We start from the raw sequence: 26607 nt of genomic DNA, 5'->3' as shown, positions 1-26607 counted from the left end.
AAGCAGAGGACCGATGCCTCCCAACATGTACTGGTGCCCCTTTTTAAATATAAAGGTTTTAAAAGAAGTCTTCTGGGAGCGCCAAGGGCGGGACAACAGCACAGAAGATGCAACCATGATTCAGACCTGTAGTTGCACAGTCTGCAGGCCACCTCCTCACTTGATGGAGCCCATCAGTTGAAGGCAGTGGAGCGCAAACCTAAGAGACGCATGAACATTATATTCCTTCGGGTCACGGCGTTCAGACTTTCCAGGAGGTAAAATTGAGGTACCACAGGCAAGTATCAGTTATTCAAGGGAAGCAGGATAGTTGTTGTTTTTAGGATCTGGATGTCCATCTGGTAGGAAATTTGTCTAACCTGCTTGTTGATAGCCCTTTTCCAGACTGTGTATGGAATAGAGTCTGTGGTTAGTAATGATTCGTCGATGTGTAGCGTTCTTATGGCTTTTACAATTTGACGGTTCCACGGATTCCCAGAGCTGGCAAGAGTTTCTTTTAACCGGGCTTTAAGGGTGTTGTCTGCGGCTTTTAATGACCTTATAAAATATTTCAGGGTATCAGCCTCACAAAAAATAGATTGTCTTTGGAGGCCCAGCTCCAGTCGTACTCTTGCCCTGTGGATGTAATTCAGGAGATGAAAGATTTTTTTTATAAATGGAAAACTGGGCGTGGTCAAGACTGGCCGAGCATGTGCCAGGAAAGGCCTGATGACCATAACTTAAGGCGGGGAGAAGAGTGGCTTTAATCACCTTCAGAATGGGTTCGGCAGAAGGACTACTCAGGGACTGATTGAGTCGGGTCAGGCTGTACGGTATTGCTCCAGCTCTCTTTTTTAAGGCGGCCAAGTGGACTGATGATCTGGAAGACTTGCTAAACCAAACCCCCAAGTAATAGTATTTTGATGTTGTTTTGATCTTTGAGGGCCCAATGTTCCAAGTTAAAGTTTTCTTTTTCTTGCCACAGCCGAAGATCAAGACCTTGGTCTTATCCTGATTAATTTTTAGAACGTTAGCAGTATTATATTTGTGGAGCGTGCTCAAGGCACTTTGGAGGCCAGATTTTGCCTGGTCCATTATAACGATATCATCAGCGTATTGCAGAATATGCAGGTTCCTTGTTGCAAAGCCCAGTTTTGGCGGAAGGAGACTCCTTTCTCCAGGAATCTCCCCAGATCGGCGGTGTAAAGAGTGGAGCAAGAACGCATCCTTGCTTTAACCCCTTGCCTGCGGGGGTAATTCCCCTGCGGCGCAAGGCTCAGCGGCGCTGTGCTCGTGACGAGCTCAGCTCGTCATGACTCACAGTGGAGCTGTGCTCATGACAAGCAGAGCTCGTCACGACCCCGCCCACTGATGAATTCTCCCGCACAGGCGGGGAATTAATCACGCGTGGGCAGGCCGCGGCAGTTATGACGAGCCCAGCTCGTCATGAGCACAGTTGCACTGTGATTCATGACGAGCTGAGCTCGCCATGAGCACGCAAGAGGTTAAGCCATCTGAGGTTGGAATTTTTGCAGAGACTGCCGTTGGGCCAGTTCTGATGTGTTCTTATGCAAGGAGATGAGGGCTCCTAGCAAACTCTGAGGGATCTCCCATTTGTCCTGTTTCCTCCATAAGGTGTTACGAGACACTTTGTCAAAGGCAGCGCTGTAGTCTATAAAGCAGCAATAGAGGGGGAGATGATTTTTTTGCGCTGCTTGATGACTCAGGATAGCTAAAGTAGTAATATTGTCTATTGTGGAGGCCGAGGATCGAAACCCAGTTTGAAAGTATGGTAGAACGTTGTTTTCCGCTACCCATTTTTCTAGCGACCTGAGAAGACACCGAGCATATACCTTAGCCTCAAGATCTAATAGGGCAATGAGTTGGTAATTAGCTGGAAGGGAGGGGTCTCCTTTCTTAAAAATTGGGCATAAGATCGAGCCTTTCCATGAGTCTGGTAACCGATGGGTAGTAAACGCGTAGTTGTATAAAGAGACTAATAACTTAGCCCAATCTTCCAGCGCACATTTGAATACCGCAGATGGAAGGCCATTGGACCGCCGTCGTTTTTCAAATACTTGCAGACCTCGGCCGGAGTAGACAGCTCGTGGGTTTCTATCTGCGTAGTATCGGCAGGATCTCTAATTTCACCCTCCTCAGAATCCAGAGTATCACTGCAGTATTGTTGAATCACATACTGGGACCAGACTTCTTCACGGACCGCGTTACCCCTGCTCTTATTGGAGGAACGAAGCTTGTTTATGTGGTTCCAGAAGTGGGTCAGGTTTTTTTCCTTTAACAGGGCAAATATTTTTGCCAGTTATTCTGTTCTTTTTTTTCTTGGTTTCCCATGTTGATTTTTATAAGCTTTGCACAGTGAAGCCATATTTTTAGCAGAAAGCTCTGTGCCTTTCGATTTGTGCAGGCGCACAGCCCTCCTTAGGGATCTTCTTTGGATGGCTAACACTGGGTCAAAAATCCACTGCGGGTGAGGCCTGGGGCGTCTGTGGTGAGCTTCAGGGCCTGTTAAAAAGTCTCGTAATTTGGCAATGGCGTTGTCCCACCAGTAATGGTAGTCTGTGGGAGAATTGTGAGTAAAATTTGGAGTTGTTCCCATGAGCCAAGTGCCCACCGTGTCAGCACCTAAAGCGTCCCATTTAATTCGTCTGACTAGAGTGTGGACTTCGACCTCCCAGAGTATTGTGCTGAAGGTTCCTGGATGTGGAGTTTTGGAAATTGAACTGCTTGCTGAGGAGTTTAAGTTACCATACGTTGTTAGGGAGAGTTCTGGGACAAAATAGCAGGACTGCAAAGTGAAAGTGACCCCCTCCTACAGCAAATCTTAAGTATTTCCTTTGGCACCTAATCAAGATGTGAAAGTAATAAACATTGTGGAACTACACCCAGAGACCAGTCTGTCTTGTACCTAATGTTGTATAGTGTGTGCAAACACTCATATTGAATGTGTTGAGGTAGCACAAGTCAAATAGTGGGAGGCAACCCTTGCCGCATAGGAGGATCAGTAAGTACCTGAAGACCTACCTGCCCTCTGACAGGGAAGTCTACTGCTCCTTTTCTCAAGCTTACACTCCTCATTCAAGATCTTTATGAGTTTTCTGGGCTTACACCTTCCCTGGATAAATTTGGAAACCCTCTTAAGAAGACTAATTTGCTGGCTCACCAGCTTGCGCTCGTTGCCCTTTACTTTTACAGAAACCCAGCCTCCAGAAGCAAATTTAAACTGGCAATTGTCAAGTTATTTTATGGTTGATGGGTCCAAGAGGAAGAAGACTACTGCTGGTGACTCCCAATGGCCCTGCCCTTGCTGCTGGCCTGACTAAATACTTCTGCTATTGAGGAGGCATTTGTGGTGGCCACCGTGGTCTGCCTTAATGTAGTCTCCCATAGCCCCCCTGGTAGCATGGGGGTCGAACTATTTTGTGTGTGAGGGTAACTGTCAGAGCATGTGGGCGCCCTGCTTGGCGTAAATCATTCCAGCACAGAGTCTGTTTTCTCTTCAAACACTGGTAAATGGCATATGCATGAGGACTGCCTCTCTAAACACTTATTACTCCAGTGCTCAAAGACAATTTACCCCAATCTTGAGTCAAATCATGGCCTTGACATAAGTACTGGAGCATCAGTACCATACTGGAATAACTGAGCAAAAACTCTTATGTGGTTTGGTGAGGTATTAGTAACCAGCTTTGCTATCTGCCAACAGTGTACTCGAGCTTCTGGCCATAAGCAAAAAATGTTTCCAATTCTGACAGTCGGACTCCATGAAGCAGAAACCTTTCTGTACATCACATAAATGCCTGACCCCCTCGCCCTTATTTAAAGTTAGTTGAGAGTTGAAATTGCCATCCCCAAAGGCCAACTAAAGTGCAGTTTCCTGGTTACTGCAGACTATGCTTCTCTACAGGACTCCAATTTGAGCAGCCACTCTGATCATATCGTATTTCCACTTCTCATCATAGACCAGCATTCTTCAGCAACGCATGCTTTGTGAATGCTCATCTTCCCAAATCATAAGTACTGGAATGAAGTGGCAACAGCTATATTCGTTACATAATACACTCCTGAGCTACACCTGGTTTTGAGGCAGAAATATGGGAATTGTAACGCCTACTCGATGTATTGGTTTTGTCAATTTTTTGTAGCCATGTTGTACAGTAGTGAGGCTGCTGTGCTGGATAGCTGAAAATTAAAAACAAAAAAAATTCACTTTAGCCCTGTTTTTTTACCTTTCATGCTGCACAGCACTGACACTTCTGTACAACATGGCTAAAAAAATCATTGACAAAGCCAATACCTCGCATAGGTGAGACCATTGTGCTTTGCTACAGCTTGTTTTGAAGTACTGGTATAGTGGATGCAGACCAACGGCTGAGCCGCCGTACTTAATATGTTTTTATGGTTTTTTTTTTTTTTTTTATGTTTACTTTTATTTTTCACGTGCACCTTCATTTTAGTTCTGGTCCTGAAGAAGCGCATACGACCGTTATGGCGACAGAAGCGCGAAACATGTCGACCTATGACCTAAGACACCTGGGCAAAGTCTATCACCAGGGGAATATTTTATTAAGCAGTTAGACTCTGCTAAGGGTACATCTGTTCTACATTGGCTGCATGATGATCCCTTTCTTAACCTTTTTACACAATTGCACGCACTGTTTTCACCCTCCACTGAGGACCCACTCACCACACACCCGCATGCAACATCCGGCAGTCCTCAAAAGATCTCCGATAAAGTGACCCTTCGGGGGGCCCGTAGGGGATTGCAGCGCCGGCCCTACGAGGAGCACTGCCCAATGATGAAGCATGACACCTTTCGGGGTGTGTGAGGGCATCAGAGGACAAAGAGTGGTCTTCCATTAGCTGAGTGGGTCCTTCACCTAGGATCTTTTTTCACTCTTCTTTCTCTTTTTTCTTTCTTTTTGGGCCTGGGTGACATTTTGCGCCTGGCCGTAGGAACAGTGTCCTCTTTTGCGTTTAAATAGTGGATGCAGACCCTCAGGCTGTTCGTCATGATGTGTTGGTTAATGGTCAGAACTGTACTCTGGAATAAAGGGTTATGGGGTTGGAGTCGTAGTGGAGATTACTTGGTTTGATGAAACACGAGAGGCCTCGATCCATCAGTTTATTAGAGTGTAGATTTGGAGTGGGAGATGTTGACTTAACGTGGATGTATGAAACATTAACTAGGAGACTGCACATGTCTAAATAAGTGGTTTACAAACTGTTTAGAACCCTGACCCACTTTTTAGAACAAAAAACATTCGCAACCCACCTATCTTTGATGGACATGAGGAGGGTCGATTTTTGAATGCAACTAAAACATCGCGTGATAGCGCAATGTCATTTACAAACAGCACATTATCTATTGGAATGGCCACTAAATTTGAACAGACGTAGTTTTATTGATAAAACTATATAGCACACAAATGATAATGCGTGGAAATAGGGTTTCTGTGAATATTTAGAATGTATGCATCACCAAGTAAGTGTCTTGAGTTGTTTTGATCCTTTTAAAACGTCTTTCCAGTGTACTTCAGAATTGAGGGGAAAGTGTTTTATTGATGCTTTCATAACTGCTGAATGCATACAGTTAATTTATAGGTATTTACATTTTGTTGGGTATTACAAAAAAAAGTCCAACATTGACACAAAATTCACTTCAAAAACTCTTCTCACTTTGCAGTCAGTGAAGGAAAAGTAAACAGTAATAAGAATAAAGCAGCCTGACATTTGGCCCAGTTGCTGAATCACTGGCAAATGGGACGAGTTAATTACAGAATTTAAAGGCCTTTACTTATTGCTCTGACTTTCAAGAGCATTCCTCTTTCGAAGGCTCTGGGTGAGGCTGGTACTTACTAGAAAGCATTTGAATCCCAAAACCTAGGGGGGAGGGGGGGTAGCACAAGCCTCGCAGTGATCTCGCTGGTCCACAAACATGCTCAACTAGATGGGTGGGCAACAGGGACAGAGAGTTTGTGGGGTAAAAGGCACTTTATTGTTTATTGAAGGGACTGGGGAGAGAGAGCAATAACACGGACGAGGAGTGGGGTGGAGGAGCCAAGCAACAAGACGGACAGCGGGAGGAGGGTACAGCATCATGTTGGTCAGCAAGAACAAACACATGCACTCTTATGGAGTGCTTCCACAACAACAAAAATGTAGCTCTGCAAGCGAGAGCAATGGAAGGACGCTTGGCAAGGAAGAAGTACTTGGGCCAAGATTCAGGGGAGGGCCAAACACAAGAAGAGAAAGTGAAGCCAACACACTATCCAAAGAGAACCAAGTCAATTAGTGACGACGTCAACCAATGTAAGAAATGCAGGGGCTTTAAGTCCCATGTAAGTAAACTAAATGTCTTGAAAGCGACAGCGGATGTGCTGCTTCAGACTAAACCTAAAAAGGAGCACAGCAGTGACCACTCTTCCCACCACGTCAAGGACCAGAGGAACAATCACCATCTATAACTGAAGATGAAAGTACAGCATTAACCAAGATATCTTCACAGCAGCAACAGTAGTTTCTACCACAGTTATACCCAGAGCCACCATCACAAAAGCAACAACGCCTTTAAGCACAGAAGAAACCTCTTCTAACTTCTGCGACAACAGATTCCACCAAAGCTGCAAACCGAGCATGTGCCACTACTGAAAAGACGGGAGATGCCACAAGGGTAGGGTCAACAACTTTCACCACAGTTGCAACAGCTGCAAGCACTGCAAGGGCCAAAGCAGTCATAACAGCAAGAACCCCAGCAGCTGTTAAAATCCAAACAATTCAGTAAAGCAGGTGAGCCTGTAGATTTATTTGGAGGAAGATACTGCTCACGTTCTCGCGTCTAAGTTGATGCCACTCCTCCCATTAGCTGTCACATTTAAATCCACACCACATTCTCCACAAACATTCCTCTCATGCGACCCCACAGACAACATTATAAATGCAGCAGGGAACAGAATCCTACAGCTGCAAACGCAGCAGGGAGCACAGGAGAAATCTCACCTGCTAGCACAGCAACAGCTACCACAGACGGACTGGACAGTGACCACAGCTGTCACCGTGATAGGTATGTACGACAATAGCAGCAGTAAGTTGCTAGCAAGCGAGGAACAATAGCTTAGACCCCAATTGTGACCACTGTACGACTACGAACAACAAGTACTGAACTGCCACCTTTGCACGGATGCGCCTCATTGAGAAAACAAAACATTGGCAAAGCAAATCGATTTAACATAATATACTAACATGTGTAAATATAGCCTGGTACTGATGTGCATCGATAATATGTGCTAATCTTCATGCAACCCGGTTCACTCTGAGACACCAACTACGATTGCGCCAAATGCGGCACAATAAACAGGGACACCTCACTTACACCTTCTACAAATGTATGTTTGCTCTATATATATATTAGCACACTGAGCACATAACTATCGGTCTTAGCTAATAATTGCTAGAGTAATTGTTGTTAATATTTGTTGCGTGTGGGCCATACAGTAAATAAGCAAAAACAATGTCAGGAGCAAGCATTGTGAAAAGTAGCTTTTTTTAAAACCTTATTTTTATGTTCCGTATGTGTTATTCCAGCAAATCGCAAGAAACTGAAAGTGGTACAACCTGACACCAGTTGTACTGCATTTTTGGCAGCAGTCGCCTTTAAATATCGTCATTTCTCCAGTTACTTCCGGCTGACGCACACAATGTGCGTACATCGGTAGTCAAGACGACAGGAAGGCGTCGCAGAGACGCTCTTGACAGCTGGATCGACAGCCGTGTGCAGAGACTGTGAGAGAGGGTGCCCGGGGAAATAATCAGAGACTGGAGAAGAGAAGCGGAATACCTTGCAGGCCTTGGAAATCTCGCGGGTTACAGTCGTAATCTTCTAATATGAAGTGTCTCAGAGACGGGGACAGACAATTGTGCTCATAAACTGGTGAACCCCAATGACAGTAAATGACAAAAGGATACACGCATTCGTTTTTTAGTAAAAAGACAAGACGCAATAGAGGTCCGCTTGCGAGAATAGCAATACTAGGAGCAGTAGTGGTACCGGATACAACAGGACGTGCAAAGAAGGAGCAGACGACAAGGCGGAGTGAGGGAGCGCAGTTGAGAATGACGCCCACATGACGAAGGTACGGGCCGTGTGGCTCTCAGGCGACGGGTCACACCGAAAAGCTGAGTTTAGGTTTAATAAGATCAAGCTTGCCTTGGTTAAGAGTCCAGTACCTGAAACTTCGTTCACACGAGTCACTGGTGTTTCGCGTGTGGCCTCAGAACTGGTCACTGGCTCGGTCAGGCGGAGACGTTTTCTGAATCCAGGGCCGCATATTGCTTAGCAGAACAGTCACTCACTCAGTAAAGTGTAATAATCTCTTGACTTGTACCGGTGGAGCACGGCCACCTATAGAAGGCGGGAACGTTTAGCAGCTAAACACACTGCGACACGTGCTCTATCTGGCACAGAAGCTAAGGAGCTGACATGCTTTCCCCCAATCTGTCTGGGTGGAATCCTGACCCGAGAGCCAATAAAAAGTTGACCAAGCTTTCCAGCCAATCATCGACATGGCGAGCTTCCTTTAGCCAATAAACAGCTGATAAAAGTTCGCCCAGCCAATTGTATGGCAAGTGTCCGCACGCACGCAATACCTTAGGTTAGCGCATATTTCTCACCAAAAGTTGAATGTTTATCCTTCCGCGTGATTGAGTAGGATTTTCACTTGGGACACAGCTCTGGTACTGCGAGTTACTAATACCATAGTTACTCGACAAAAGACTGTTCGTTAAAAGAACCGCAAGAAATCACGGATTCAATCTTAATTACGGGACTGTGCCGGTGCAGTTCCTCGAAGCACTCATCCTCGCAGACTCCAATGCTTCGATGCACCTCTTGTTATATACATTCCGTTTTTGTAATCCAGCGGCAGTACTGGAGGAGGTCCCAATGTGTAAACTTTGGTAATAGTATAGGACACCAGGTAGCTGCATTACGTGGACTATGTAACTAAGTGGAACACGTCCTTACTTTTGTTTAGAGAGCCTGAATCCAGGGAGTGAACGTCAATGGTCCAGAATAAATAGTGTCTATGCTAAGGCGGAAAGTCTACACTGGAGCCGAGGGATCATGCTGCAGTGAGTTATAAGGAGGATGATTTCACGGTATCGACGGAAGCCGGTGTCCCAGACCCTACCAATGTAAGTATAAACAGGGAGACCTTATCAGCGGCATTCCAGTCAGGGCATCTGTTAGGTGAAGGATGGTTAGCGGCGGGCGGGACGGTAGCGTTTCGCTATTGCCTGTCAAAGTGCAGGAGCGGTATTGAGCAACGGTGGCAAATTTTGAGAGCCCTCCCTACCCCAAGGCTTTCCAAGCACAAGCTCTACCCCTCTCCGCTGCTACACGTTGGCCCCCAATTTATGGGTTCCCGGAGTACATTTTTTCCAATTCCAGTATTCGGAAAGATTGCAGAAGGGTATAGGTGCCCAATTAACCTCCTCTCACTATATGTGTATTAAATAGAAATTTGAATTAATCTTTCTGAAAGCTATTTTTACATAATTAGAGAGTTACAACTTTATGTTGGTACTGTGGTCTGTGTGGAGCTTGTGCTTGGAAAGCCTTGGGGTAGGGAGGGCTCTCAAAATTTGCCACAAGCTACACTTCCACCCATTACGTTGTTACCACATCTCCTCTTATCCCTCACACTCTCCTCTAACCTCTCTCCCTTTCCCCCTCACTCCCCGCCAGACCATCATACATCACATCCATCCCTCCCTCCCAACACCGGCCCACACCTCCCTCCCCTCCCGTGGCCTCCCCCACTCCTTCAAGCCCGGAACTACCCACGTCAACCCCTCCTGGTGAACCGCCCTCTCCAAGCTATCAACCTTCTCACCCTAGCCACTCTGTCTCTAACTCCTCCTCCATTCCAGCCACTACCACTTCCCTCCTCACCAACCTCAACCAGACACTTCGTAACTTGGACTACAACCCTGGTTACTGAACTTACCCTACTCAGAGAATATTTCAATTGGTTCAAATCCTACAAACCCAGAACCCGCCCCTCTTGGCCCGCTACCCCATGTGCTAGCCCTCGAAAACGCTTGTATCCCAAGCTTTGGTTAACAATGCCTCTCCTCACCCGCTCTCACAGACCCCTTCGAACCTCGAGTACCTATTCCGCCCGACCTCTGACACGCCTACCTTAACAAACCCCCACTTAAAGATCTTTCCTCCCCTCACTCCAATATTCCTGTTATCATGGGGACTAGCAGAATCCCCAGCTCTCCTAGCTCCCCCAGACCCACCCCCCTCAACTCACCGCCATTCAACTACGCCCTGCTCCTAACACCAACCCTAAACCCCTTACCTGCATGCTCGTGAACTGCTGCTCGGCTGTCCGGCATGCGACAGAAATTTCAGAAACCATTCTTAACGAAGATATGGACATCGCCTTCCTCACAGAAACCTGGCTCAAAGACCACTCTACACCCATCCTTGACCTTCTTTCCCCCCGGCTATTCTATTCTCAGAAAAGACAGACCTGAAAAAATAGGGGGTGGTCTAGCAATCATTTTTAAAGAAGAACTACAACTCTCCCCAATCAGTAACACTGACTACACAACCTTTGAATACTTAGGAGCCAAACTTAAAATGAAAAGTTCCCCCCCAATATGACTTCATAACATCTATCACCCTCCTGGTGAACCCCTTCCCTTTGCCGAAGAACTATCGGACCTTCTAACTAAATCGCTACTCTCCAACTCCAAAAATCTCTTCCTAGGAGATACTAACCTCCACTGGAATGAACCTGATGATCCTACAATCAACCTTCTCAATAATCTTCTTGATTAGCGACCTCAAGCAACTTTGCCACTCCCCTACTCCCGCCAAAGGAGCTATTCTAGACGCCATCATCTCCAACCCTGATTTGGCATCCCTATCCAACATCATCCCCATCGACTGGTCTGACCACCATCTCATTCTGTTCACGATCTCCCCTCCAGCCCCACCCGCCCCTGTAAAAAACAATAAAACCACAATTGTGACCAGAGATCTTAAGCAAATCCCCCCCCCCCCCACCCCCCTCCAGCGCACTGGAACATAAACTCCAAACCCAACTCCGTCTCACCCCCCCACGTCAAATGCAAATGAACTCACTGAGCACTTCAACAAAACTGTCTCTGTGGTTTTAGACCAACTTGCCCCTCTGAAAATTAAAATGCTAAAAAATGCCCCCTCTAAATCATGGTTTACCTTAGACCTTAATAAAGAAAGACGCTCACTTAAATTGGCTGAAAGAACATGGAGGTAACACCCTTCCCCATCTCATCTTGCTCTCCTTAGAATTGCAAGATCCTCTTACAAAAAAACACATCTTTCCAGAAAAAGCATCTTTCTTTCGTCTGAAACTCTCCCGTGCCAAAAACAGACCTAGGGAACTGTTCAACATTATTAGACATCAAACCTCCCCTGCACCCCTCAACCCGGTGGCCTCCACTAATAAATGTGAAGAAATTGCTAACTTTTTCACTGAAAAAATTGCCACAATTGATCGTGCTTTCCTTGAAACTCAACCCTCGCTCACCCCTCAACATCCCCTGGATACTACACCTTTTCCACCCCTCCCCTTGAAACCACCCCTGACTCCCTCACTCCTCCTCCCATCGCATACCCCTCCTGTACCCCTCCTCACTATCCCACCGCTTAAAAATAATGCCTCATGGCATAATTTCCACTCCGTTTCTGAACTGGAAGTCTTCAACATCCTATCCAAACTCAAACCATCCTCCTACACCAAAGACCCTCTCCCTTCCGCACTCATCCAAGATCTCAAATACGTCATTGTCCCCTACTGGACCAACATCATTAACGCCTCCCTCTCAACAGGGAATGTTCCCATCTCCTTTCAACTCTGACAAATCACTCCCATCCCCAAAAACCCCAAGGCTGACCTTAACAACCTCCACCCTATCTCCAACCTCCACCTCCTCTCCAAAGCCCTTGAAAAATGCGTCCTACTTCAACTGGACAAACACATTGACACGTTCAGCCTTCTTGACTCCCTTCAATCGGGCTTCCGCAAAGGTTGCAGCACTGAAACTGCACTGCTCAACATAGTCGATGACATCCACCTTGCCCTGGACAAGTGCGAGACCTACCTACTCATCCTTCTTGACCTCACTGCTGCATTTGATACAGTTAACGACCCAACCTTACTCAATGCACTCAAAGATTGCTTCCGCCTTAATGGCACTGTCCTTAACTGGTTCTCCTCCTACTTCCAACATAGATCCCAACAAATTAAAATTCAAAACTGCCTCTCTAGCCCAACATCTGTCTCCCTAGATGTCCCCCATGGATCCATCCTCTCTCCCGCCCTTTTCAACCTCTTTATGGAACTCCTTACCCTCGTACTTAAACAAGTCAGAATCAGCTATCACCTGTACGCTGACGACACCAAACTGTACTATAAAATAAAATCCCATTCTGATATCCTGCACCTTAACACTGCACTAACCAAGATCCAAACCTGGTTCTACAACAACCATCTCAAACTGAACCCTAACAAAACTGAGATCATCCTCTTCTCTCCCAAAAACAACCCTCTCCCCATTCAAACTTGGATCACTGACCTTAATGCCCTAAACTGCTCTCTCAACCCCGCCGAATCTGTCAAATCACTCGGCATCGCCATCAACAATAAACTCGCGCTAAATTCCCATGTAAAGAACTCAGCAAAAAGTGCACTTTTCACACTCCGTCATCTCAAAAAAATCAAACCTTCTATTCCAGCTGAAGACTTCAAATTAGTTATCCAATCTCTTGTCCTATCTAAAATCGACTACGGAAATGCCCTTCTCTCTGGTACTCTCAAAATCCACCTTGCCCCCATCAAATCCATCCTCAACCTCGCAGCCAGACTTAACAACAAACTGTAAACGTTTTGACCACATCTCACCTGCCCTCAAATGGCTCCCCATCGAAGGCAGATCCTCCTATAAAATTGCCTGTATTACGCACAAAGCCCTCTATCAGAAGACTCCAATCTTCCTCTCAACTAAACTCAATAAAGCTGGCTGCGCCCGAACGTTGAGAAGCACCAACTCTCTTCTTCTCATACCCCCACTACTAAAAAAAACCCACCTCCCAATCCCGCTCCTTCTCTGGCAAGGCCCCAAACATCTGGAATGTCCTCCCCAAAGACCTTCAATGTAACCCCTCCTATGCCAGCTTCAAAAGAAACCTTAAAATACACTTTCTCACTAAATATTGGGGAAATTAATTCCCTGATCTTCTTTTTGACTATGCTCCAGCGGAAAAGGGCAAATTTACATATCCTCCCTGCGTCACAGACCCGACATCACTCTTACTCATTTACGCATACATTCATTGGTGGGGCCCATAACACCAACACTCATACAACTTCACTCTGAATCTGCACACAGGAGGAAAGAAGCGCTGGACATGTGTGGGGGTACCTTATTACCTATAGGAAGAAATATTTACATTATTTTCATATTATACATCTGTACTTCTAGAATCCTAACCTTAACATCAAGGCACTTCACCACTTGGTCGATGGATCAATTAGTTGGACTGGTTGATGGTGATTTAGAACCAGCTAAAACACATTTAAAGTCTCAGAATCTTTTAAAGAATCACAAACTCGCTTTTTGTTAATAATTGTTTAGTTTATCTAATTAGATTCACCTTCATTGGCATAATCATCAAAATTATCAATCAGAATTTTGATCACATTAGCATAAATCAGTATGACATTTATATTTACCTAATCTCAGATTTTAGCGACCATTCTCCCGCAACTTATTAGCACTGCATAAATCAAAATTCTTCCGATATAACCCTTCAATCGATTGCAGGCTAGACTCAATCAGCCGGAGAAAAGTTCTTTCGCCCTGCACGACACAGTCCCAAAGATCTCTGGGGACCTGACCCTCGTGCAAGCAAATCGGTCAACGGGATTTGGATCACACTCCTGGAACGCAACAACCCCACCCTTCTACTAATCCCCTTTTTATAATAAAATTTGGGTAACATGCTATATTTGTTACATTGGAAATGGCTCCGATTGGTCAAGCCATCAAATTTGCAAACTCAGATGGCTTTCACAAAGTTCCTTGTTTCTCATACTCTATGAAAGATGTCATTCCATGGTTGGGCCAGTTCTCATGCGAAAAGGTCAGAAGTATCCATATTACGGCTACTGGGAATAGGTGTCCTTTTGTTTTCTCCGTCAGTCACACTAGTTGAACTTTGGCAGTCCTCCACGTTCCCCGTCAAGGATAGGAACACTGTGACTTGGTCAAAGGACGCCTGGAGATCTTCAGTGCCATCCGAGTCGGCGCAGTAGACATCGCGCTCACACGACGGTGGCCACTTCCGAACTCCATTTTGGATATTGCGGCCTAGTAGGCCCGAATGCCAACTGAAGCGAAACAAACATAAAGAATAATTAATATACGGAAATGAAGATTCTAATGTTTAAACCCACACTAATCCCTTTATATATTCGTATTTTCCTAGCTTATAGCAACATTTAAAGCAATATTACTCACCTTTTCGTCCCAGCAGGAACGCAAAACATCACAAAAGCAATATAACCATGCAATTTTCTATATCAACACAATCTACCGTTAATATGCGTACCATAGTTATTTATTAGGGTTACTAGCCATGCAATTTGCATTTAGTCATGCTTGAAATTTTGTGTTTATTAACGTGTGAAGTTGGTTAATTAGACCACAGCAAACAATTAATATACGTAAGTAATTAGGAAAAGTTACGGAATTAGTATTTTCATGCAAAATAGAGAAGGCGGAGCAGGTAAAACGAAATTTTGTATACCAACTACTTTCACTCCTCCTTCCTTAGGCAACTCCACCTACCTCTCGCACTCACTCACCCCCCTCCTGACACCCTCCACACCCCTCTCCCCTTCATTATACTCTCCCACGCCCTACTATGTCCGCCGAGCCCTCCTTGGTATACTGTAAAATTGTTATCTATAACGACATTCTTGTTCTTTTAATTGTTTTTTGTTTATCTTCTACGCACTCATCTCACTTCGTACTCAAAATTGTTCTTTTTACTCTCTGACCACCTGTATAATTTGTCTCGCTCATAATAATTGTTGCTTTCTTGTTTATTACCATTGCAAATGTAAAGCACTCTGATACCCTCGGGTGGAGCTAGCGCTATATAAAACCTTCAAAATAAAACCTTCAAAATAAAATGTAGATAGGTAAGTGGGTTACTGCTTTTGACGCAGAGGTCCTTTTGTTAGTTCCAGTTCATAAATTGCAATCACTGTATAGCACAACGTGCTGTGAACCAAGGAGCTATATGCAACTGCATGTCATGAGTGTAGATCTTGGTTGTTTTTTTTCTCAATCTGTTGATGGTTTAGTTTTGCAAAGAATCGTTCCTTTGGGTAGTAATAGTTTTGTTAGTACAGCCAAGCCCAATCACTGTGTTATGTTTTAAATCTTATCTTTGTGTATCTGGCGACCATGCACTCTTAACATATAATATCTACAAGTATGGACAATGTATGACTCCTGCACCATATAACCCTCATTGTGTTTTGTAACATTTTTATACCTTGATTTATAAACGTGTATAATTTATTGTCTCTGTGTGTGATGTAGAGCACTGTGACACCCTACACTGGGATGAGTAGCACTATGTACATTTGTTAAGCTTTTATGGTTCTTGGAACCGAAATAAAGTTATCTTTGATTGAGTAGCTCTATAAAAGAATTAAAAAATAAAGGTGCCCTTTAAATCATTATTTATGTAATTATTCATGCACAGATAAAACTGGCATTCTTATGGTGCATACATATCTTTTACATGGGAGAGGTTGGACAAAGTCACAAACCTGCCTCCAAATCATAGTTTCTCTAAAATACTTATGAAATGATAAGCTGTGTGTCAATGTTTCCATCCATTGCATTGGTGTGTAGGTGGTTAGGCTCCAGATGGCTTCCAGCTGAAATGATACTTGAGCTAAAGAGGGGCAGATGGCCCTTCACATGAGGTCCTTGTATTCAACATAGCTGTTAATGAAAATAAGAAAGCCCCCTCACTGCCTGCGCGGTGCTGCTCTGAACAGAAAGCAGACAACATGCAGGTACTCCTGGATTATGTCCTGGTGATGGAAAATTACACATTCTGTATATTTAACTGGATTGGTTGGATCCCAGATATAGCTTAAAAAATAGCTGCCAGGACCAGGATTCTGTGGGATGCGCCTTACACTGATCATGCCCAAGCTCTATTAATAATGACTTTTTTTTGAAGATCAGTACCCACTGTGAGCTTCTACCTAGCATGTTAGTCACCACAGATCCAAACTCGAATCTGGGAATGGATGAATTAACCCTATAAGAACAGAATATAATCAATCTTAATGAAGCATTAGAGCAGGAACGTCAAAGCTCTTCTAAGCGGAGTGGCTCCAAAAAAATACATTGAAAAGATCTGGCAGGACTAGCACCATTCAATAATGTTTGTATTCAGAAACCACCAAGGATTGCGTTCTATCTACTTATGTGAAAATAATTGAACCAATAAATCCCCATTTACCAGTCAAAAAGCAGTTTTTGTGCAAACGTGTGCCTAAATGTGAAGCAATAGTGTAAAAACATTAACTCCCAAGGCTTAGACCAACAAGCGAAGTCAGTTGAATCACAAAATGATGCCCAACGCAAAGATGTAAATTATAGATCTATTGACCTACCACCTGAGGCTATCCCCTATACTGTAATCCTCACGGGGATACCAGAACTCACCCCCCTTACTCGTGAACCGCAGGGGGCCTTAAAAAACAAGGTCATACACTGGCTCTCAGCTAATAGGCCCCTTCCAGAAGGTATTAACCGTGAGGTACTGATGGTAAGGCGCGTCCCTTGGATAGGAACACCAGAAAGTCGACCCAAGGGGATTGTGTGCTGATTAACTTCAGAGACCCATGTACTGTTTCCCACATATGTAAATGGTCTCATCCTGGCCAAGGGACTTCTATCATTCCACGTCCCCTATCTTTCTTTTATCCACTTGATAATCAAGTACAGCTAGATGAGCGATGGGAACTAGTACCCAGTCGCCTGGGCAATCGTGTCCCAAGGCCTACATGGATAAATCCCCTTCCTAGACCATCGTCCCTAGATTATTTTTCAACCCATAACAGATTTTCTAGTCTAGATATGGTGGATTGACCACAAAAGTGGCAGGGGCAGGAGGTAATTTATAAATGTAGACCCACTTTTCCGGAGGAGTCCAGAGCCAAATGGGACTCCTCAGGCATGGATAAAAGGGTTACGTTCCCTTTGGTTGTCCCTAACCTAAGTGAGGAAATTGCAACCCAACTACCAAATTTAGTCGTTACTACCACATTAGAGCAGGGCGATGGGGAGGAAATGGCTTCAAACTTACAGCTGGAGGAAAATAATTCCTCCTCCCTTAAGATTTTGTCCTGGAATGTGGCAGGCTTGGCAAATAAAATCACCTCCCCGGATTGGTGTACCTACATACAAGCCCAAGACATATGTCTATTTCAAGAAACATGGGCGAGAGATGATATTATCCACCCAGGCTTTGCATCATTTACCTCACAAGCAAAATGGAGTGGAACAGGCCGCCCCTCTGGGGGCTTGGCAATATGGGTTGCTAGCGACCTGTGATGCAGGGCAACTGTTTGTCCGCAAAAATCAGAGGATATTCTGGTAGTCCGCCTTGAGTGGACAAATGCAAATAGACTCCTCTTGATTAATATATACTCCAGGCCAGTTAGCACCCCTCAGGTATCACGTACAATTGAGGAACTGGTGCCAGTCCTGGATGAAATTGTTCCGGGCACGCACATTCTAATTGGAGGAGACTTTAATTGCCAATATGAAACCCTCCCGGGCATTTTGGCGGACCTGGCCCAGGATGAGGACTTAGAGTGGTCCATACCTCCACTGAATGCACCGCCGCCAAGAGCATGGACACCATTGGCCACACAAATAACTTCTTTAACATTAAGATATGGTCTTCGGGCCTGTAATGGAAGGACAAGCCTGGACAGCCCAGCTAACTTTACCTACAATAGGCCTGGCAGGATGTCGAGACTTGATTATATTCTTGTTCCATTAGCCTTGTGGCCGCATATCATTGGTTTTCGAGTGACATGTAGGGAAGATAGCGACCACAATGCTTTGGAGCTCGAATACGACCATCCTGGCCTTAACCCCAGGGAAAAGCAAAGGATGTCACCTGAAGGGGGGCTTGTCCTAATTAATAACAGACGCAGAGTGAAATGGGAAAGTCTAACCTCTGATCCAGACAACCTACCCAAACTTTACGCTAGGGTAATTCCCATATTCGAAAACATACAGACACTCCCGGCTGGGAGTTTACATACCCAGTTAGGGCAACTACATAAAGATCTCTCGAAATCACTATCTGAAATTCTCACTCATCCTGTGAAACGTTACATGGAAGTGTGGCAGGTCCGTCATGGTATAACAAGACCTGCCGCAATGCTAAAACTAGCTTATTAAATTCCATTAAGGCGAGATCGGGAACTGAGGTCATTAGGACTAAGAGATCACTGTATAAAACCCTATTGAACAATGCTAAAAAGGAATGGGAATGTGACAAATGGGAATCACTGGCCGTTGCACTAGCCTCTGGAGACTCTCGCAAATTTTGGCGCACTGCCAATAATGGCTCAGGGAATCTGATGTCTGCAGTAGAGCCAAATATCTCATCTAACGCATGGTCAGATCATTTCGCTTCCTTATACCGCCTGCCGGAAGGGAATCTGGTAGTCTCCCCATCAAGGGCGGTTGAAAACCTCACTGATGTAGAGCACTTTACAACCAGCGAGGTCAGATTAGCTATTGCTGGGCTGGCGTCTGGCAAGGCACCAGGTTTGGATGGCCTACCAGGAGACCTTTTCAAACAGGAGCAGGATATATGGGCACCCTATCTTGCTCTACTGTTTAATTCCATTCTGGGGGGCATGGAGGTTCCGGAGACGTGGTTGGGCGCGGAGATCGTCCCTATCTTTAAGAAGGGTTCGCCTCTGCTCCCAGCCAATTATAGACCAATCAGTCTAATTGATGTCTCACAAAAAATATTCGGAAGACTGATATTAAATCGCCTCCAGCTCTGGATGGAGGAGAATGAAATCTTGAGTCCCTTCCAAGCGGGGTTCAGGAAAGGCGTATCAACGGTAGACCAGATTTTCCGCCTGAATATCCTCTACTGGAAGACTGTTTTAACTGAGGGTGGTAGTTTATATTCAGTATTTGTTGATCTGCGAGCAGCCTTTGACCGAGTCCCTAGAGACAGGCTATGGGCTGTTCTAACGGATCTAGGGGTACCATCGGAGCTCCTGGCACTCCTGAAGATACTACACCGGGGGAACTATGCTAGGGTAAGGTGTGGCAGAGGAGGAGCCCTCTCGGATCCTTTCCCCGTTGACAGGGGGGTCAGACAGGGCTGTGTGCTTGCACCGACCCTCTTCTGCCTCTTTGTCAACGGGGTCTTCGCCCACGTAAATGAGTTAAATAACATCGACTCTCCCAAGTTGGTTGGTACCAGGGTGCCCGCGATTATGTTCGCGGATGACACCCTGCTGCTTTCCAAATCCCCGATGGGTATTCAGAGGGTCCTGGATGGCTTCGTGGACTTTTGTAGCAAACACGGTTTGGAGATCAATACGGGAAAAACAAAATATATGATCTTCAACCCCCCCCCCCCCCCCCCCCCCTCAACACGTCCGAGCCCACGCATAGGTCATGCCAGTCTGGAGAGGGTCAACACCTTTGAGTATTTGGGGGTTACATTTAATCAGCATATGACTTGGGACTCACACCAAACAAAGGTAAAACTCAAGCTGACCCAGACAACTGGCGCCATCTGTAGAATGACGAAGGGCCTGAAATATAAGCCTTTAGGCCCCCGTCTCCACATCTACAAAACCCAGGCGAGGGCCGCTGGGCTCTATGGAGGAGAAACCTGGGGTTATACTCTAAATCAGGAACTCCGGGTCATAGAGAACAACCTTCTCAGGCATCTGACAGCTCTACCGCCCAGCACTCCCTTATTGCCATTGAGACTAGACTCAGGGCTGAAACCTATCTCCGAGGAGCTTGCTCTTAAACCAATTATCTATTGGCGTAAATTATGGAGCTCACCCGAACTCCTGGGTTATAGAGCGGAACTCCAGGAGATTCTATGCCTTGCAAAAATTTCCCATGTGCCATGGTTAAAGTTTGTCAAACAGACATGTGAAAAGATAGGAAGACCAGATCTGTGGTCTGACCCAGCCAACACATGTTGCAAGATCTCACGCAAAACTCTCAGATCAACCATTCATGAGTATAATTTGCGTGTGGCTATTACGAGTGTACGGGTCGGATCTCTGTCTGATAAATTTTTGACCTTCAAAGATACCTATCACCGGGAACTTGTTTTAGACAACATAAGCCCTTCTTTAACAAGGAAACTCTATCTTCAATGGCGTTATGGCACTTTACCTCTCAGGGAATATATGGCTAATTGGTCCCATTCGCAACTTGCACCTCAATGCCCAGCGTGTGGTTACCCAATCGAGTCAGATTTGCACATTTTATTTTTCTGTCAAGCTTATCAGAGACCGAGAAAGTATTGGCTGGTACCTTTATTAAAAAATCTAGGATTCTCTCGCCATCTCTCAGCATACAGAGTTTTAAAAACTGATTTAACAGCTTCTATAGTATTCGCAGTTGCGAAATTTTTAACAGCCATGTGGTTTACTCGAAATTACTATACCAAATTGAATAGCGTACCCGAATGCAGCTAATGATTTTTGTAATTTGTGCATGGAATTTCATATGGTACTCGCGTACTTGAGTAGTCTCTATTTTAATAGCCACATGAATCAAACTGTAGTCTCTGTTTAAATTGGATATTATGTATGCTTTCTATGAGAATTATGGCACATTTTTGGATATATTGCATTGCCTTGAATCTTGTGCATTTTATTGTATATAAAATTGTTTTATTCTTTTATGGTCCCAGTGACCGAAATAAAGATAATTAATAATAAAAAACATTAAAGGCTGGAAAAAGTGCCCTGTCTGACAGCTGCAATGGTCCTGCAGTAAGGCAAGAGACCCACACCCCTTCAGTTAAAACATACTGAAAAGGCCAGGAAAGAAGCACGTCACTTGCTTTGACCAATCCCCTGCCCTCTACTCCAGAACCTTTCACCCTGTCCACTTATTCTAGCGATAAAAGTTATATAGCACCTAGGTTTTTCCTTTGTTTTGCAGGAAAGACTGGATTAAAGCTCCCAGTCTCAGCAAGAAACAGATGGGTTTGTCTGGGGTGCAAATACATGCAGGGCTGTTGAGACAGAAAAGAAAATGACCCCTTTCCCAAAACGGTTAGCAGTATCCTGTCTAAAATCTTAACACTAACACTCCTTCAACTCTGCTGATACTGCCATCGCTCATCCTGTACCACACCACTTCATTCCCATTCAACATTAGCGCTGTCCCCCACTCATATCCTCACTGACCTGTGCAGTCTCATCAGGCCGTGCATCTCCTTTACAACTATCAACGACACAGGGCTTTAATTAGGGTGTGTCCTAAAACTGACTTTGAAATGGGTACCTTTTGGGTACTGTATTTATTTTCTTAACTTGAAAGGCATAAATATTCTCAACCATGACAGTATAAACCCTAAGGTAATCCATGCCAGCAAACCAGTGCCTCTTCAGTGTTTGTGATCGAAAGGCGGAGGAGTCACGGAGTTAAGAAGCGAAGCAGTGCGGACCGTAGCGCACCGCAGCGAGTCGGTGATTGGCCACCCAGGCACTAAGCCCTGAGCCCTGAACCAAGACCCTCAGGCCCCAAAACGAGCGGGGGGGGGGGTCTATTCAGCGTGAGAACCACATCAATCAAGCACCAACTATACCCCCGCCCGCCTGTAATTCTGGGCTCAATGAAAGCGAGAGCGGCCACAGCTGTGAGGTGGAGTGAGAGCCGCCGTTGGCAGTTGCCAGTCGGTGCAGAGAGAGGCGCGTATTGTGCTGCAGTCGCAGGCGCTGGCAGTCCAACCTGGTGACTGTCTCGCCCAGATCGAGAGTGCAAGGAGTGAGAGGCAAATCCGGTTTTCGCTCATCTCCTCTCCCCCTGGACTACCATTACCACTGCCCCCACGTCCATCAGGCAACGGTCGTGGGCAACCAGCATAGCAGAACAGATGGAGCAGGAAAGCAGCGGTACGAGGTACGGAGGAGGGGAGGGAGTGGGGAGAGGTCAGGGGCAGGTTGGATAGTGTGGGCCTTACAATTCGGCATTAAGAACCCATAACTATAAGAAAAAAGAGGGCTACTGCTACAGGCACACCTAGGTCATACCTAGGTCTGACAAATCAGTGCGGCACACAATCAACAAAGCTAGCCTCCCGAAGACCACAAAAGGAATCTCACATACACATCGAGGTGAAAAGAAAAGGGGCTGCTATGCGTTCAGGCGGAAACGGAGGGTGCTTAACCCAGGGAAAGAAGAGACAAACCATGAGACCGCGCAAGGAGTCTTTAAAGTCTGACACCACTTCAGAATCAGAGCAGTCGCAAAGTGATGGAAATCCAACACAATCCCCACTGAGAATAATAGCAACAAGAAGGAGATTGACAACAGGAACCAAAAAGAAGGAAGGGAACAAGATAACAGACTTTCTAATTTCAAAGCATGCAGTGCAAAACCCCATGTTAAATCCACAGAAGGTGGATTAGAAGGTCAATCAGCCACCAGAGCCAGAAGTATGCAGTCGATCAGACTTGGAAAGTGAAACCACCCCCTGGTCAGGAGAACATATGCAAGAGGAGGCATTCGTGGTTCTTGGCTCGCAAGGAGAGACCCCAATAAACTCAATAATAGTCTAAGCAGAGATACATAGCTCAGAAATTAGGAGTGCAACCCCCGTCCACTCATCCAAAAGGTTGGGACAGTTCAAGCCATATAGACATGATAAAAAACCACCAGTCCTGAACAGGAACACCAGGTACACAAGAACAACCACTGATTGAACTTCTTGAATCTTCATCTCAAAAACAAGAAGTCAGCCAACCGAGTACCAACTCACCAGAAAATGTAACATTAATTCCTTACGGGGAGGTGGGGGGGGGGGATACATCTTTAATCAGTCGAAGCCCCTTCGTGACAGATAGTGAATTCCCGCAGACAAAAAAACAGATCACCACTACCATTTAAATCATCTCACAGGAGCAGGGAGCAAAAGGAACGAGAGACCGCAGGCAAAAGCAGAGTCTCCACCTCTGGTAACAAAGAGAACAAGGATCGGGCTGAGAAGGATCAGGCCAACACCTGGGGGTCCCTCTTGACAACCATGGACGCAATGTCAACAGCCATATTCCACCAAGCAGACAAACAGGACCTTCAGGTGGAACTGTTTAACATCTTGGCAGTACACATAGTGGGTATTGACAAACAATTACAGGCATTAAATGACCAGATTGAGAGAGCCCAAAAACACAATTACATACAGCAAGTAACATGCCGTTGCGAAACCCTAGAAGACACTCCCGATCGCGTGACCTCACTTCTTATTGAAATATTGACAGAATTTAGGGCACTAGCAGCAAGAGCATATAGGAGACCAAGAGTTCAAGAACATGAAATAGAAGAAACTGCAGGGATAAGCGAAAGAAAACCACGTCAAAGTAACCCACTCAGAGCTGAAGAGCTCACTCCTCCCAGATGTTTAACAGGGAGAAGATCAGAACAAGATCCAAAAGAAAAATCGTTCAATCTCCATACAACGCCTAACACCTGCCACTCGTATAAGGAAAGCGGAGAGACAGGAACGGAGGTACAAGTACAAAATATCACAAAAAGGGAAAAGAAAAGGCAAAGAAAAGCAAGAAGGGAAATCGGCCACAACAAAAATATATATGGCTATTAGTCAATCAACATACAAATTAACAGACAACGATGGTGGAGACACCTACAAAGGCGGAAGAAGACACCAGGATCCCAGGTACGAGTCTCGACCCTTCGTAAATAACGAACAACATATAACCTGCACAGAGGGGTCATATCAGGAAGAACTGGACCTGGGCCTAGTAATAGAAACTGGCGTCAAGGCTGTGCAGCAAATAAAAGAAAATAAATACAAGGTCACAACACAGCAAGGCCTGTTAAAAAGAAAGAAAGAGAAGAAGGGAGAGTAATAATATACAAGAACTAACAAAATTTCACAGTAAGCAAGGAAAAGCAAAGAGCAGAACCAAATCGGAGACTCATGCAATCAATATACGAAGATAGTAGAGACAGAAAACAACGATGGGTAAAAGGCGGCCAGAGGAAAGAAAATAAAGAACAGCAAGACTGCAACACTTCATTGAATACAACAAAGAAACCACTTTGGAATATTAGTTTGGAGAAACAAAAAACAAAAATGGAGTTTAATGAAAATAAGCTACTATTAATACCAAACTATGTTTCATGATGACCATTCAACATTTGAATTGAGGCACAATATTAAAATTAATTAAGGAAATAAGAGACCTCGCTCACATCAGATCCTCAGATTGGTCGAATTTGTGTCTCATCCTCACAGAAACAACAGAGAGGGGACAATGACAAACTGGGCTTCAAAGAAAACAATAGTGCAAATCGTGAGTAACCACTGTATCTTCAGGGCATGGGGGATCGAGCTACAATCAGTCGAACCCCCCTGCTACCCAGGACCATTACGCCCGAAAATGAAAGAGGTATCTCAATCCTAAGGGGAGCGGCAGGAGCTGGCCCTAATCGGGGCATTTTAGAAAACTTAAGGATCATCAAGTTCTCCAGTAAAGAACAGGCGAAGTAGGATGATCAGAAGAATTTTAACATCACCAGGGCAACAAGCCAGGAAGAATCCTGGAAGCACATCAGGTGAGCAACAACTCAGCCCAAAGGAGGATTAGTACTCTTCTGCTCAACAAGGTTCAAATGGCAAATAGAACATTTAGAAATAGGGTCAAATTGCATTGAGAATAGTAAGAGAGAACAAGAGCAGGGACCTGCCAGCCATCATAGTAATAAATGTCTACATCTTCCCTAGAAAATATCTAAAAGAGGTGCAGATGAAAATCCTATATGAAATATTCAAAACTATTCAGAGACAATACAAACAGGCGATCTGCATAATGACAGGCGACTTTAACATTAACCTAAGTAAAAACACACAGAAGAAGAACCAGCGCCAGAAAGAGAACACTTATAGAAACAATCAGAAAAGCTCAGATTATGGCTCCTGAACGGAAACATAAAAGATGATACACCGGCGCCATTACATTTCTAAGTGGGAATAAGAGCTCAACCATAGATCACATGAGAAGTAAGTGAAGCCACAATGCAGCAGGTATGTCACCTTCAAATTTATCCCCGTATGGAGAGTGATCATTTCCCACAGATCATTGGAATAAAATATAAGACAAAGCTGTATCGCGCATCTCACGACCTAATCTCGACCCCGTAACATATAATATGAAAAGCCTAAAATGGAGGGGAAAAGGGATAGAAAAGATACTGAAGGAGGTATATACGCATGCTGGTACATTGGAAACAATAAAAAATAAACAAGGGGGGAAAGAACAAACAAAAGAAGGGGATTTAAAAAACAGCATGGAAACAATTAATAAGCACACTATTAGAAAAATTCACACTTAAAAATCTGACATGTTACCTCCACAATATACCGCAAACTTATCAATAACATGACGGACCCCTTGGTGACATTGCGGGAGAGATGGGTGGGGGATATAGGAGAACTGGAAGACGAAGACTGGCAGGACGCCCTACAGAGCCCAAGGGAGATTGCAATCCGTTGTAGGTTCCGGTTAGTACAGCTTAAGATTCCGCACAGAGTATATTATCCCCGCGCCCATCTGTACGCCTGGGGCCCTTTGTGCACGGGAATGTTGGAAGGAGGGCACCTTCTATCACACCCTATGGAAGTGCCCGCAGATAGTCCCTTTCTGGACCAAGGTAGTCGACGTAATGACGACAGTGGTGGGCTCAGTGGTCCCGCTGGAGCCGCGATGGCTACTATTAATGATTAGAAGCGACTCTGACTGGACTAGACATAAGGAGATTTGGCTGGCTCTGGCGGCGGGGGTGGCAAAGAGGAATATCGCGAGGGACTGGGGCTCGTGGACTCCGCCCCAATGGGACCAATGGGTACGGGACATAGTTTCTTCGGCCCTTTGGCACAAGTCTATCTATAAAAGCAGAGGTTGCACCAAAAAATGGCGAATGGTATGGGGGCCATGGCGGAAGTACAGGCAGACAGGGGGAGGACTAGGACCTTAACAGCTATTGTTATTTGCCCCACTTGTGCCTTTGAAGGTCGGTCATTGTCCAAAGGATGGGTAATTCACCGCATGTATTGTGCTAAATGTCCTGTATTGTTTGATGACCTGAGCACTGTTAATAAAAAGAATTAAAAAAAAAAAAAATGACATGTTGGATCAATCCGAAAAGTAAGCAAAACAAAGGAACAAAAAAGCAAACATGGTACAGCAAAAAGATGCA

At 45.0% G+C, this 26607-nt stretch overlaps 2 protein-coding genes across 14 annotated transcripts in view; one reads left to right on the top strand and one right to left on the bottom strand.

Annotated features, from left to right (window-relative positions):
* ECD (ecdysoneless cell cycle regulator) overlaps positions 1–8361 on the bottom strand; it is a 444921-nt gene extending 436560 nt beyond the window's left edge. The window contains exon 1 of one of the 6 annotated variants that reach the window (XM_085603785.1): positions 8224–8361. The gene's annotated coding sequence lies outside the window, so the exon portion shown is untranslated. Of the gene's footprint in view, positions 1–7549; positions 7692–7834; positions 7964–8203 lie in introns of those variants that run through there. The other 5 variants (XM_085603784.1, XM_085603781.1, XM_085603783.1 and 2 more) reach the window with 5 other exon arrangements.
* Positions 8362–8505: 144 nt separating this feature from the next.
* FAM149B1 (family with sequence similarity 149 member B1) overlaps positions 8506–26607 on the top strand; it is a 511501-nt gene continuing 493399 nt past the window's right edge. For 6 of the 8 annotated variants that reach the window (XM_085603798.1, XM_085603792.1, XM_085603789.1 and 3 more), the window contains exon 1: positions 8506–9189. In XM_085603798.1, the coding sequence (XP_085459924.1) occupies positions 9143–9189 (47 nt within the window). In that variant the 5' untranslated portion in view covers positions 8506–9142. The remainder of the gene's footprint in view (positions 9190–26607) is intronic. The other 2 variants (XM_085603795.1, XM_085603790.1) reach the window with 1 other exon arrangement.

This window comes from Triturus cristatus, chromosome 1_2 (assembly GCF_964204655.1).
Source record: "Triturus cristatus chromosome 1_2, aTriCri1.1, whole genome shotgun sequence".
Taxonomy (NCBI): Eukaryota; Metazoa; Chordata; class Amphibia; order Caudata; family Salamandridae; genus Triturus; species Triturus cristatus.
The sequence above is the reverse complement of the archived record's forward strand: the minus strand, read 5'-3'. Positions and strand labels throughout refer to the sequence as shown.